Genomic DNA, 14,873 nt, shown 5'->3' on the forward strand with positions numbered 1-14,873 from the left:
ATTAGTAGGCTTTGTCACAAATAAGTACAGAATCAATCAGAATGGGAAATGGTTACCCAGTATTCAATGTTGTTACTGAATGCCTTATTTTAAAATGAAAGGGATTTTGTCTTCAATCAAGCATTTGTGGTTCAGTCTGAGTTTTACATTTAATTAGTGTTTTGTAACTGAATTGCAACAATCTGTGCCGGGTATAACAAAAAGCTGTTTTGGTTCAAGTTCATGCAGAAATGTATTGTTTCACAGATCTATCAATTTTGAAAATGTTTTAATACAGTTTTATTCAGTTTTATTCAAATCAGTGTTTCTCGTGCATTACTGTGGGAGGTCCTACAAGGTGCCCTGTAATGCCCCTTATGTCATAATAAATTTGACTATACTAAACATTTGGCATTCTTTAACACAAAAAGATAGCTAGACAAATGTAAAGTGCTTTAGTTTTCCATTAATAACATCCTTACTTCCACTAAACTATCCACACTAACCACAATCAGTTGGGGGACGGGAAGAACTTCTTTTTGCTTGGGTCGTTCTTTGTCCGGTTACTGAAGAGAAAAATAAATAAAAAAACACTGAAAATGACAAGTGTAACAAAAAAAAAGGTATTTTGGCAAACATTTTTATTTTCCTTTTATATACAAAAAGCAGTCTTACGTATTGTTAAATGCATTCTTCATTCTCCCCTTTAAGGAGCCACTAGTAGGAGTCTTCAAGTATTTACTCAGCTCAGGGGAAGTCAGTGGTTTAAATAAACAATCTAAAGAGATGATAGATGCAGGTTAGAGGCATCATGATGATTCAGCATTTTTCAGAGTCCAACATCACCTACACAAAAGTACATTGAAGGAGACACATAACCCTGGTGACTTTTGTGCGAGGGCAGCTGAACCACCGTTTGCGTGAGTTGCCCGATAGCACACAGCAGCGGAGTGTTGCTGGCAGGTTGTGTGTTTACCTCGGTCTGTGCTTTGCCTCTCACTATTGATGTTAGCGTCGACCACTGATGATATAACCTGGTCCCTCCCTGCAATGAGGAGCCGTTTCCAGTACTCAGCTGGGAACGACAGCATTCTACCTATGACCTTAGAAATACAAAGAAATCAACAAAAATACAAAAGCATCACATCCCACCAAATTCACATTGTGTTACTACAATATATCCCCATTTGAGATGTTGGAAAAATAAGACTTTTACAGCACCAAAAGCACGGTATCACAAAAAATCTGGGTACTTCATTTCTAACATTGAAATCAAGAACACATTGAAATTCCAGCAATGCTGGAAGATTGTAATTGCACCCTGCCGACCTTTGGCTGAGTGTTTGTGTCTCTCATTATGGTCATCGGGGAGGGCTCTGCCATTCCATGTCCAATAACGGTGGGTCCAAACACCCTGGACAAATTGTTCTGGTTCATCTGACAGAGGGGGCTTCGCATGACTCTACAGCAGAAGAGGCAGGTTGTATTAATGCACTTACTGAGAAGGCATTAAACCTCATATAGACATCCTGTTTACTCTAGCAATAACCTACATCGGAGTGCCATTAAAATGTAGTTGAACAACTATTATCTTGACAAAAGTTGTCTAACTGCAAGTGGAGGAAATGGTCGACATTTTAAAGTCGGCGCTTGCTTATGGAGAGAAACAAACAATCATTCTAGAGACAGATGGGTATTTAATAACCCGTAGTGCTGGAAGACGTCACTCCACTGATCACCCACAGACCTTACCTTTGAAGATGAAGCATGAGGAAAGCCAGTGTGTCTCTGTTAGGCTTGGGCAAGTCCCCTATGGCCCGGTACATTATTGCTGCGCTCTTGTCATCCTCAGGAGTCTCTGTAAATGATACACATCCCATCAGTGAGGCTCATGGGAGACCTAAGGACAAAGAACAGCATGCCGTAATTCGTAGAGAAACACACCGCCGACCTACAGTACACTCACTCAACCGATTTATAATCTCTCAGTTGATTCACTCACTTCATTATGACTGAGAAGCCCTCTAGAGACAGTGTAGAAATGATAGTTCTTGGTAGCATTAGCATGTGTCTAGGATTGGCTGCCAAGAAAATGAAGACAAAGCTGCCCTGGGCTCTCTCAAACATCTCAATGCAATTTACAAAAAGGAGGTTCTATGTCCTGAAGTCAATCAGATTTTCTGAGAGGCAGAGAGACATGATTTACATGGGATAATTTCCAGCACGCTGCAAATTACCACTTACCCTTCACTCAAGATTATATTGAAGATTGAAATTAACATGCTGAACGTAGAAGAGCTGGGCTGAGAGAAATTCGGAACATTGATAGTTTTACAGTCACTGGGGAGTTGTCAGATATCACAACAAGGAAATAATCTGCCCTGAATGGATGAGGTTAACTAAACACATTCCCACATCTCCAGCACTTGATACCAAAAGGGTTCCAAGGCGATTTTAAGATAATAAAAAATCCATCCATGACTTATGGGACTTAATGCCAAATGCACTCTCTATCAAGCATCTTATTAATGTGAATTAGATAACTTTAGTGAATCTTCAAACCAAAGGCCAAATCACTAAGTCTGAGTGCATGCACTCACAGATCCAGTTTTGCACACTCAGGCAATTCTTAACTCCCGCTGACATCAATGCATGACTAAGTGAAAATTCTTCTTAAAGTCCCTCTGAAGTTTTTCATTTTATGCCAAATACATGCCGTTATGTTCTTTTATATAACTCATTTTTTAAGCCTCGTGTGGGCTTTGAAATGTTCAGTATGCTCATTTGGGCATTAAAAAACAAATGTGTAGATAGAAGATATTTACATACACATGTTGGATTGGATTAAATGATGTTCTAGAGCCCACTAACTAAAGTGCCAGAAATTTCAGGTCTTTTTTACACAGCTCTTATACAAAAATATTTAACATGATGTGTGATTTCCACCTAATAGTCATGTCTTTAAGAAAATAATCCAAATCATGTTGGAAGGCACTGGGACTTAAAACGAACATAGTCTAAGATCTTCAGCAGATACAAACTTGGGAAAATGGTACATAACATATCATACAAAACAAATTACATGGTAAACAACCATGCACACATTTCAGGAATCTTGGCACATGAAGTGCATTACTTATAAATGTACTAGCTGAAAATATACAAAAGCTCTAGGCAGCCTAATATAAGCTGCTGTGACATGTAATGGACCATTTATCAAGTGTTTACAGTAGAAGCTATCCTTTGGTTGTGCACTTTGTTTTATCAACAAAAAATAACAAGGGCTGTTTTATGTACACCGGTAGGAGATCACCATTAATAATTACTACTTGTTCTTAGCCTCAGTGGTCGTGCAGGACCATGGCTATTTGCATTCCAACACATTACGCCTAAGGCTTAAAGGGATGATTTAGACCAGTGGGAAACATACAATGCTGTACATTAAATAAAATACAAACCAAATATCTAAGAAAAATATATTCATTAGATTGATAGGTGCTATAATTTAACATGTTGAGTGAATGTCAAAATAATTTAAATGTCAACTTTGCTAAAAAGAGGACAATTGGAACAAGTGTCTTTAGCACTGGGAAATATTCTGTTCTTCAAATGAGTATATTCAACAATCACCAATCAGCATCCCATCTTCAACAACTCCCTCATGTAGCCTAGGTTCAAATGCCACTATGGTTCTGCAGAATGAACGAGTTAGCATTCCACCAGGTGTTTTTCCATCAAATGAACTGTTATATTAAGCATCACATATCAGTTTTTAGTTAAGAGGCAACATTGAGGATGCAAATAAGGATTTTAAGGGAATATAATTGGTTGTGTGTCACCTCTGAGGCTTTGCACTGTTCACATACTAGTCTTGGCATGGTACTTACATATTGATCTTGGTAGGAAACATTTATTTTGCCGGCATTTATCGGCTTGCTCACACTGGGTAAGATGCCAGAACAGTATAATCCTATTGAGAAGGGTCAATTGCACTGACCCGATAAGTCATTGTACTTGGAGGTGCACAAGAATGGAATTACTTTTTGCCAAAATTGGGAAACTTGGTGTCAAGATCTGAGGCCCAATATCTAATTTGAACTGTCATGGTGATCAGAGTAAAGCTAATTTTAGTAAAATTTAAGTTAAAAATTAAAATGTATTCATCTCTAGTGAATGCAAACAACATTGCGACTAAGACCTGGATATAAACGTTGCTGAGGTAATGGTCAATTTAAATAAAAATAAAAAAACGTACCTAATAGATGATTCACTGTTTCATTTAAATTCATGTCAAGACCAATTGGCATCTGGGCAATCATGGGTAAAAAAAATTCCGACAACCTGTAATTTCTTTGTAGAATACAGTTGATTGCAGTCATCAAGAGTTTTCCCCTTGGTAGTTGTAAATAAACAATCGTACTCTGGAAATCCATTATCTAACTTAATACATCAATTAATAGAAACAGCCTCCATATCTTTTCAGTACAAAGCCAGTTTTCCCAGAGTCTCTGCCAATATCTTTTGATTGGGCTTTAGGACAGAAATGTTTCTCTATGACCCATATTTGGATCCCTACCCTTTTTATTAATAACTGTACTAACCACATCCAGAGTAGGTGAAGTACACCCTTCCTCATTAGATTGTACATTATGTGAGGAGAGAAAACCCATCTTATAAATCAGCCAGACCAGGGGTATTGCCACACTGTCTGGATTGTTTCTCATATTTCAAATGAAGAGATGTCTGCATTTAGGAAATAAGAATTTTCTTGTTTCACAGAAACTACATTTCTCCAGAACGTTCTGTATGTTTAGATGATTAGTGAGAAGAGTTTATATTTAGAGAATTTAGTGAGATTTCTCCCGGTCTAGAAATGAATTGCTCTGTTCCGTTCTGTCAACTTGGTCTTAATTTTTTCTTTCTGTATGCCAGTATGCTATGATGCAGTTCAAGAGATAAGCTTGAAGTGTTTCTCATAGTAAAGATTGGAATGTTATTGACACACTTAAGATGAGAAAAAAATCTGTATAAAATAAACACAGATAATGAGCTGTATTTTATGCAAAAAGTATGGAACAACTATGAATTTATAATAATATTAAAAACCTTTAAGTGCATCTTAACCCCACATGCAAGGACAAAGATTGTACAGAAGGAAGACAAGAGTCATAATCAAAGAAACTACTGCATCCAACCACAAGTGGACCTCCTGATCTAGCGGCAAATCAATGACCAAGTACATATTGAAATCTAAAGAAATAGATGGTTGGATAACTGCACAAGGCAGTCCAAAGTGTCCATAAGGGCAGACCAAAATAGCACAAGGATCTGGAATTATTCTGTATTAAGTAATGGTCAAGATCCCTTCCAATATGTTCTCCAACAAATATAAATAAGGCTCAGTGCACACTGTACTGAAAACAAGAATTATGTTAAAATGCATTATGTTTATGCAGATCATTATCAAGAGTATTTGAGGTGACTATATACAAGCATATCCACCTGAAGGAATTCAAGGGGACTATAGTATTGTACCATTCATTTGACAAAGCGTCCCTTCCATTTGGTTATATGACAACATATCAGTGAAAATTATGCCCCACATGGCAGCATATTGGGTAGTGCAATACTTTTGACCAGGGCCCATATGTGCCATCTGGAACACAGTGTGGGGTAAAACATACCGCATGTCTCCATGAAGGTTCTATGCAGCCTGAAGGTGATAAGGGGCTCCTTCAGTTTTCTCAGGAAGTCCTTGAGAAGTCCACAGACAACATGGATCTCATCCACTTTACTGAGCATAATGGGCTCTTTGCGGCCAATGTATTTCTCCCTCAGCTCCTTCACCACGCGCTCGTTTCCAGGAACACGATAGATGCCTCTCTGTAACAACAGAGCAGGAGCCAGTTGAACTTACGTTGGCAACTAGTCAAATATAACAGTGTTAAACTAATCCACAGTGAGAACATACCTCCTCCAATCCTCTTTTCTCAATTTCATTCACACACTGCACAATTATCAGAGGGATCCTAGGCTGCGTCGTGGGGGCAAAGCTCTCTAAAGTGTCCTGCAAGCGAATGAGAAACGTTTAAAAATAAAGAACAAAAGGGAGGTTCTTTCGGAATATTCTGTTGAAGCACCTCAGATCCATGAAATCCATGTGAGGAAAGGCAGCAGTCCAGGCACTTCTGTTTACATTCGGGATGAGCCACCACACGACAGTCCCTGCACTTCACGGCCATCTTCCCAAAACGGATCCTCTTCCCACACGGCACACAGGTTTCTGGACGAATCACCTGACAGGACGTTTAGCTGCTCCGTAGGCAGTCGAAATGCTACTAACAACAATTACAGTCCATATATTGTTGAACAGTATCCCAAAGGCAATTCTTACCGTTTTAGTCAGAAAGTAGTGTCTCAGAGCTTTGGTTACAATGGGAGTGAACACCTGGTTAAATCCAAGCTCGGTGCTGGTGTCCTCCATCTCCGTGAGGGTGTCAGGCTCCTCGGTGGTATCAGGCTCCATGGTGGATTCATGGTCAGCAATAGTTTCATCACTGGGAGTCCACACAGATGTTTGCTCTGAAGGACAGAATTATTGAGATGAGAATTGGGAGACGCTGCTTGGACCACATCCACTGTGGAGTATAGCTCCTTTACCGCCAACACATGAAATCAGGTTGTCCCTAATGGAAGTCCTGCGTGGCTTCTCGGGTGATTTCTGGGTGATGTCGATCACCATGTGAATTTGACCTCCGCTCTCTGGGGTAGTGACAGACGCAGTCACAATCGTAGTCTCCACTTCCTGAAAGAAAATGCTCGATTCATCAGTGGGGCCAATCGTTCTTCATTAGCTTACCTAATCATCACATTGTAATGGAGTGAGTCTCACAGTGCCGAGTTGTTTTTTCCCCCTCAGAGTGGGACAAGAAGGAACTGGACTGAGGGATACCAAATGGCACCCTATTCTGTATATACTGCACTACTATTGAACATACCGCGCAGCTACTGAGTCCTATGGGCCCTGGCCAAAACAACTGTGGAGTACATGGAATAGGGTGCCATTTAGAACAAATGGTAAGGTGCAGTGCTGTTTCCACCTGAGAATACAGGTGTGCAGCTCTGAGATGATGCAGCGAAAAGGTCCTACAGACTGATGGATGAGCCACCTAATAAAAAGTGACAACACACTAGGCCCAACTACAGGGACACAAATGGCCATGACCATGCCGGATGATTCCCGAGACTAAATGTCTAAACTGCTAATGGAGGTCAGCATCACTACAGCATCGCTACTGATTCTCTGTTAAAGTCCAATGATTGCTTTTAAAGATATGAACATAATGACCTGATCAGGTTAATTGATGTGTTTTAACTAAAAAGCTATTCATGTTGTGACTAGGGCTTAAGATAGCCAGGATGAACCAAGTAACCCAGTCAGCACAAAACTTTCTGAGAACCATGCTGTATGTTACTTGAGCATGGTTATCCAACATTTTCCTACAACCTTCCCACAACGTTCTGGGAATGGTGCACGATATTCTTAGTACATTTTCTCAGTACATTCTCAGACTGAAAATATACAATGAACCAAATTGTACACTTTTGTTTTTGCCCCCATTTATCATGAGCTGGACCTCAAAGATCTAAGACTATGTACACAAAAGGCATATTTCTCTCAAACAGTGTTCACAAATCTGTGTTAGTGAGCACTTCTTTGGGGAGATAATCCATCCACCTCACAATTGTGGCATATCAAGATGCTGATTAGACAGCATGATTATTGCACAGGTGTGCCTTAGGCTGGCCACAATAAAAGATCATTCTAAAATGTATAGTTCCATCACACAGCACAATGCCACAGATGTCACAGGTTTTGAGGGAGTGTGCGATTGGCATGCTGACTGCCAGAATGTCCATCAGAGCAGTTGCCCATGAATTCAATGTTAATTTCTCTACCAAAGGCATTTCAGAGAATTTGGCAGTACATACAACCGGTCTCACAACTGCAGACCACGTGTAACCACACCAGCCCAGGACCTCCACATCCAGCATCTTCACCTCCAAGATTGCCTGAGATCAGGAACCCAGACAGCTGCTGCAACAATCGGTTTCCATAACCAAATAATTTCTGCACAAACTGTCAGAAACCGTCTCAGGGAAGCTCACCTGCATGCTCGTCGTCCTCATCGGTGTCTCGACCTGACTGCAGGATCTGTACACAATTCCTGGAAGCTGAAAACATCCCAGTTCTTGCATGGCCAGCATACTCACCGTACATGTCACCCATTGAGCATGTTTGGGATGCTCTGGATCGGCGTATACGACAGCGTGTTCCAGGTCCTGCCAATACCCAGCAACTTTGCGCAGCCATTGAAGAGGAGTGGACCAACATTCCAGAGGCCCCAATCAACAACCTGATCAACTCTATACGAAGGAGATATGTTGCACTGCGTGAGGCAAATGGTGGTCACACCAGATACTGACTGGTTTTCGGATCCCCCCAGGCCCCCCCAATACAGTGAAACTGCACATTTTAGAATGGCCTTTTTATCGTGGCCAGCCTAAGGCACACCTGTGCAAGAATCATGCTGTCTAATCAGCATCTTGATATGCCACAACTGTGAGGTGGATGGATTATCTCAGCAAAGGAGAAGTGCTCACTAACACAGATTTAGACAGATGTGTGAACACTATTTGAGAAAAAGGCCTATTGTGTACATAGAGAGAGTCTCAGATCTTTGAGTTCAGCTCATGATAAATGGGGGCAAAAACAAAAGTGTTGCGTTTATCGTTTTGTTCAGTGTAGTTTCTCATTATGAAAGTTAACATCCACTGCCTGTGTTGCAGCCTTGTGTTTATGGGGAGTACGTTTAATCAGGATCTATAGGCTGCTTACTTTTTCAACAGGTCTTCTTTCGAGATCCTCTGAGTGACCACCTACTCTTCCTCTCTTCCCAGCAGGAGCGCCGACATTTGGGCCCATGGAAGATCGCTAGGTAAGCCCAAACAGAACAAGGCTCAAAGCACCATAGTAAATATGATTAAATCATTAATTCAAGAGATCTACAAACCCTTTTTTCCCTTGCCCTGGACTTGAGTGGCTTCGCTACTGTTACGTCCAGATCCTGTTCACATTTAATCAAAGTGATACATTAACCATACATGCCATTAACATTTATTGGTTCAATCTTACGTTCAAAGTGAATGTAATGCAAAAAAAGTCACATCGTACCATGTCATCATCAGTTCTATCATAACTAATATCGGAGTGAGACAGGAATGAAGACTCATCGATGACAGATAATCTAAGGAGAAATCAGAAAATACTAAAAGGTAATGAGTAAAATAAAATACTGTAAAAAGGAAATATGTAAACAGACATAGGACGTCTAAACCAGAGAGTTCTCTCTAAAAAGAACAACTTTGTCATATGCAGATTTTCCCCTCAGGTAATCTGAGACAAAGTATACACAGGGGAGTGTTAGGCTTTTAACAAAACGATATGCTGCACAGTATAGTATATGTTGCTGCTGTTTCTATTTTTGTTTTGGATGTATTCCTTTTTGTAAGTGAAACACACATACTTCCTGCTAAATGAGAGATAACTTGGTCAGTTGCACAAATGATTTACATATTGTGCATCACGTGAGGAATTTTAAAATACCAACTACTAATACAAGCCAATAGCACAACATACAGGCCAACACCCCAAAACGTACTACAGTAAAGTACCACTACTTAGCTACAGACATTTAATACCCTCTCCTTCTGGCAAAAGGGCAAACAATGGACAACCACTAAAGTACATCTGAATATAATTTTATTCAACATTCTGACTTGAGGAGACAATTGTCTTTTCTCAAGCAACATGATTCAGCCTAATCGTCTGTGGAGTAACTATGGTAACAGACTGATATTTAGGCACAAATATAGCTATATTTGTAGTACCGTTTGCTCTTGTGCTGGGTGACATTGACTCCTCTGTGGTTGAAGTTGGCCAGCATAGATCTCTGCTCATCATTCAGACATGCATTGGACTTGCTGTCATTGACCAGTATTTCACACATTAGTTGCATTTGCCGTTGCTGTAAAGAAATAAAATACGACAGTTAGAGGAATTTGTCCAATCTTCTCACAGACTGCAGAAAGTAGATCTTTGTACAAATCAAGCACTGATGAAACATGCATTGATAAATGGTCATGCGTAACACAGAGTTAACAAGCAACATATTGGAGCTACTACATTAGGGTTTATCATGCCTAAACATGTTACCATGGTTACCTAATGGATAGTCTGAAACATTGCCTCAGAAAATTCAAAACGGCCTTTTCAAACTGATACGTTTGAAAAGTTCAAATGGAGTTTATTTCAACTTTCCAACTAGTTATGCATCTTATGAAAATAGACTGTAGATTGCAGCTGGACCCTATTGGTTTCTGAAACGCCCAAGGATTTGTCATGACTACAGGACACCTACCATTACATTGTGGAAGTCATACTTGACCTCTAACATTTTGAATCTATTGTCAATTCAATCAGACAGAATGACAAGGTTAAAGGGAGCCATACCAGGTACTGAAAGTCTGCCTCTGCCTTGTAGCGTTTCTTAATCTCCACTTCGACCTGGTTGCGACAGTGTTTCAGTTTAACTTCCAGGGCTGCTTGGGCTATGTCTGACTTCAACAGCAGTTCTTTGTACCTCTTCAACTCCAGCTCTGCATGGAGCCATTTCTTCCTGGTGGCATCATAGTTTCTCACTACCTCAATAAACTCTGTCAGTATGTAAAGACCAAAGTGACAAAGCAGTGTATTAGACACCAATCTATTAACAAAATAATTACCTTGTAAAGCAGCCTGCTCCAAGTGTGTATACATTAATGAGAAATAAAATGGGCATACTATAACAGAAATGAGAATTGCAGTTTACTGATACTTAATGTAGGCTAGTAAGTTTAAGTAAAGCTTAAACTAAACATCAGATATACTTTAAAACATGATGGTAAATTCTTGCATGTACTCAGTATGTTTATGTCCCAAAAAAGCAAGTTAAAAACTATAGATCCCTGCGTGTCCATCCACATTCTACCCGCCAACGCAAAAAAACTCACCCACATTTGATGGGTGGATGTTCGTTTTAGGTCTTAGTCTCGGGGATATGGAAGTTACTTTACAGACAAATTAATAATTCCATTACGTTTGGTTATGGTACAGACCAGCCACTAAGTGACAAAGGTGAGTGCAGTTTTAGAGTTAAATAGAGTGGATGTTTGGAAGGGCATTGTGGTCAGGAATTGTGGATAGGCAGAAACACCCCTGACCTTCATTCTAATGGTTACAATTTTGAATCCATTGAGGTGAGCTTTCCATTTTCTCCTAATCATATCCTAATTTTGGACCTAATTTTCCACTTAGTGTTGAAATATACTTGTTTTAATTAGAGAAATGTATAGTTTTTACTTCTCAGAAATCTCAGAAATTCAATATTGTCCAAAACAACTGCCAGGATGATGCTTCAACGCTAAGTGGAAAATCAGGTCTAATCTCATTGTAATGTACCATAGCGTAACGTATGTATTCAGCAATATCACAAATGTCCATGTTATGTATTCGCCTGAGACCATGCTAAACATTTAACATCTATAAACACAAACATTTATTTGACTGGACATTCACTTATTCTCAAGCTAAGCCCTTTGAACAAACATCTGGACTGGAATATTGTATAGGAATGAATGGAATTACATTTATGTAAAACAATGGCCAAGACAACATTTAAATAATTCCTTGTGAATGATTTCTTCTTTAATATTTGGTTCACAGCCCAACAGGTTTATTCTTACCTGGTTCAGTGTTCATTGCATTTCCCTCAACAGCAATACGTTGAAGGCACAGAGAGAGAAGTTCCCTGATAAAGGCTTCGCCCATTTTACTGATGGTGATGGATAGAAAAATATACATCAAATTAAACTGATACTGAATATCAAGAAAGCGTATGGCAATTGGCTAAAAAACGAAAACAAAACGACACGAATCTCCACCTTTCACGTGGGACACGAATACGTAGTTTTGCTAAACTGGACATTACAATGTTGGGTTGGGGAGGCGACTTGGCTAAAAAGTTTTAACGAACAACCAAGCACTAAAGTTAGCTTAACCAAAGTTAACCTTAAAAAACGTAGCTTACTTTCGAGTAACGCTCATTGAAACTCATGTAAACCTGAAATGTTATAGACTACAAATTGCTAGAACTTGTTATGTTAACAGAATACGTAATTTAGCAGTCGTTCCGAACATGTTTCAAGGCCTGATTGGAGACAGAAAATGTGTTGCCCCACCTACACACCTCCAATAACATAAATTTTTTACAGGTATCAATAGCAACGGTCAGTATTAGGCAACATTTCAACAAATGTATAGTATTATCAAACGTTCAAAGAATAAATTGGCAAATCACCCTTTAACATAGAATATGTTAACGAAATTGCATGCACGCACCTACCGCTGGATGCGCACTTATGAAAACCGGCAGCAACCGGAGGCCAATCGCGAGGTACTGGTCGACATTAATTTACTGTTAACTAAATTCTTGTGATGTTGACATAATTAACTCCCGCATCAACTTTGGTAAATCAACAACAACAATGTATGTTATGAAATGTTTTACTCAGATCATACCTCGGTGCTAACGTTAAATAATTCGTGCCATTATTTCCGTAATCAAATTTATGGTATTTCCTAGCTTTTTTTCTCTGTATCCTGATGTCCAGTAGGAATACATAATGTTTACTGCAAGCTTAAGCCTAGCTACGCTAATAAGAGCTTCATTTGTCTTTTTCGATGGGTTCTTGATGTGGTAGGTGTATGACTGAGCGTTAGGCATCTTTGCATTTTAGTTGCAAACCACAACCATGCAGTGCCTTCAGCTGAAAGTCCGTAAGTTCTGCCATAGCTGAGGAGTCCACGAAGGTAGGATTTTTAAGAGTTTAACCTAAAAATTATATGCCACATTAACAAAAGGTACTTCATAGCCTACTTGGATTGCCTGGGGTAAGAAATGTAATTATGTTAAAAGGAGTACTGTGAAAAGAAAATATTTGAAATGTAGTACTTCCCAAATATTTGTCAGTGTACTCATGCTGAGTACCTTCCAGGGCTCCAGACAGCCACATGATTCGGTTTGAAAGTCTAGGTCTTCAGGAGTGGTTTGGGAAACACTGACATAAAACCACTACATTTAGAAAGTTGACTTCAATTAATTCCAAGGAAATGTAGAGAACAATTATAAACCATGTAATATAAATGCAGCCCAAATGGGAGATTTAAAATAATATTTTGTTCCCAAAAGTACTGGAATGCATCTTTAAGTACCCCCAAGTGCATTTTTGAAGGGAACGAGAACCTCTTCCTCAAAATGGAGCGCCTTTGTAAGGTTACAATCTTAAATGGCAGAGTTGAACTGTTAGCGGCAACAAGAGCTACAGTAGGTGTAGCAATAAGACAAACATGCAGTTAAGTCAAAATATTTGTACAGTGACAATTTTTGTTTTTAGCTCTATTTTCAAGGACTTTGGATTTGAAATGATGCTGTATGTGTATGTGGGGTTAAAATGTCGGTTTAAAATGCATATTAAAATGTTATCCATAAAATTATCCATACCACATGAGACATTTTGACATTGGTCCACAATACCTTATTCAAGAACATTCCAAGCTCATTTAGGTACTTGTTTTTCAGGCTAACTAGTGTTTTTGTACTTTGGGTGGGCATAACAAAATTGCAGTACTGTAAATTGTACTAATGCGGGACAGCATTTTATTTGGTGGATGTTCCCATAGTCAGATGACGTTATTGTATGCTGCTGCCATGCATACTGACCATCCGTCTGAAGAAGGAACACTGTTCATTTGATTGCATATTGTAATGCTGTCACTTCTAAGTTATGGCATAAGATCATCATTTTGCACATTCTGTACTTCTTAGATTACAGCCTATCAGGAACTTGTTTTCGTATGGATGTATATCTCTGCTTTGCTGGCAGCACCTGTCAGACAGACCCTGCATGAGTATGTGTTATGTTGATGTGTTGTCAAACTATAGTTACATTCACAAGCAAATCTAAGCTACTCTGGTCTGATGGAGCACAAGGGAAAATCCTTTGAAGAGGCATTCTGCAATTTTCTTTGCCTGTGCTTGTGAAAATGGTGCACCCAAGCCAAAAGAGTACACAACTTTCAGGACCATGTCATGTATAGGCCAATTTCTGACCCATGCCATCAAAACGACTTTACTTTCAAACTCTAAATTTCCTGCTAACTGAGGTAAGATGGTGATTCTATTTATACTGTAAATTATGCACATGGGTCAATGGCGTGAAATCAATGGTGGCAGAAATAAATATTTTCAAAACCCAACAGCTAATGTACAACCCCCTTTCCAAAAAAAAGTTTGGATGCTGCATAAAATGCAATTAAAAACAGAATGCAATGATGTGCAAATCGTTTATCCCTAGATTTCATTGAAAATAGTACAAAGACAACATATCAAAGGTTGAAACTGAGAAATTTTATTGTTTTTGGAAAAATACATTAACCATTATTACAATACCAATTTTGAATTTGATACCAGCAACAAATTCAATGCAATTGGATCCCAGGTTTCAAGAAACCTGGGACATGTTGCATCACCTCTTTTAACAATACTCTGTGTTTGGAAACCTGAGGAGACCATTTGCTGTAGTTTTGAAAGTGAATTGTTTTCCCATTCTTGCTTGATATGGGATTGCAGCTTCTAAACAGTTCAGGGTCTCCTTTGTTGTATTTTTCGTTTCATAATGCACCAAATGTTTTCAATGTGTGACAGGTCTGGACCATAGGCAGGCCAGTTTAGCAC

General features: G+C 39.2%; 1 protein-coding gene across 6 annotated transcripts; it reads right to left on the reverse strand.

The window, feature by feature from the left end:
- Positions 1-409: 409 nt before the first annotated feature.
- si:ch1073-416j23.1 (rac GTPase-activating protein 1) lies at positions 410-12,920 on the reverse strand. 6 transcript variants are annotated; one of them, XM_010890764.4, is made up of 17 exons: positions 12,659-12,920; positions 11,824-11,912; positions 10,553-10,755; positions 9,931-10,067; positions 9,215-9,287; positions 9,054-9,107; positions 8,879-8,974; positions 6,640-6,784; positions 6,374-6,561; positions 6,120-6,275; positions 5,951-6,046; positions 5,664-5,862; positions 1,732-1,837; positions 1,309-1,441; positions 956-1,082; positions 655-757; positions 410-545 (listed from the first exon to the last, which is right to left on the reverse strand). In XM_010890764.4, exons 2-17 carry the CDS (start codon positions 11,906-11,908, stop codon positions 491-493), a joined length of 1,956 nt encoding a protein of 651 aa, XP_010889066.2. In that variant the 5' UTR covers positions 11,909-11,912; positions 12,659-12,920; the 3' UTR covers positions 410-490. The 6 variants fall into 6 exon arrangements, with proteins under 6 accessions (XP_010889066.2, XP_019910542.2, XP_012993436.2 ...); XM_020054983.2 differs by lacking the exon at positions 12,659-12,920 and adding an exon at positions 12,483-12,573; XM_013137982.3 differs by lacking the exon at positions 12,659-12,920 and adding an exon at positions 12,479-12,564.
- Between the last annotated feature and the right edge of the window lie 1,953 nt (positions 12,921-14,873).

The sequence above is a fragment of the Esox lucius genome, chromosome 16 (assembly GCF_011004845.1).
Source record: "Esox lucius isolate fEsoLuc1 chromosome 16, fEsoLuc1.pri, whole genome shotgun sequence".
In the NCBI taxonomy this organism is placed as follows: domain Eukaryota; kingdom Metazoa; phylum Chordata; class Actinopteri; order Esociformes; family Esocidae; genus Esox; species Esox lucius.

Excerpts from the sequence above, each read along its gene's own strand:
- si:ch1073-416j23.1 (XM_010890760.5), bottom strand. The coding sequence starts at position 12,065 with ATGTCCAGTTTAGCAAAACTACGTATTCGTGTCCCACGTGAAAG. Across the intron at positions 9,288-9,930 it reads ACCCAGCACAAGAGCAAACG|ATTATCTGTCATCGATGAGT; the intron begins GTACTACAAATA and ends ATTTCTCCTTAG. Across the intron at positions 6,562-6,639 it reads CCTGATTTCATGTGTTGGCG|AGCAAACATCTGTGTGGACT; the intron begins GTAAAGGAGCTA and ends TCTGTCCTTCAG.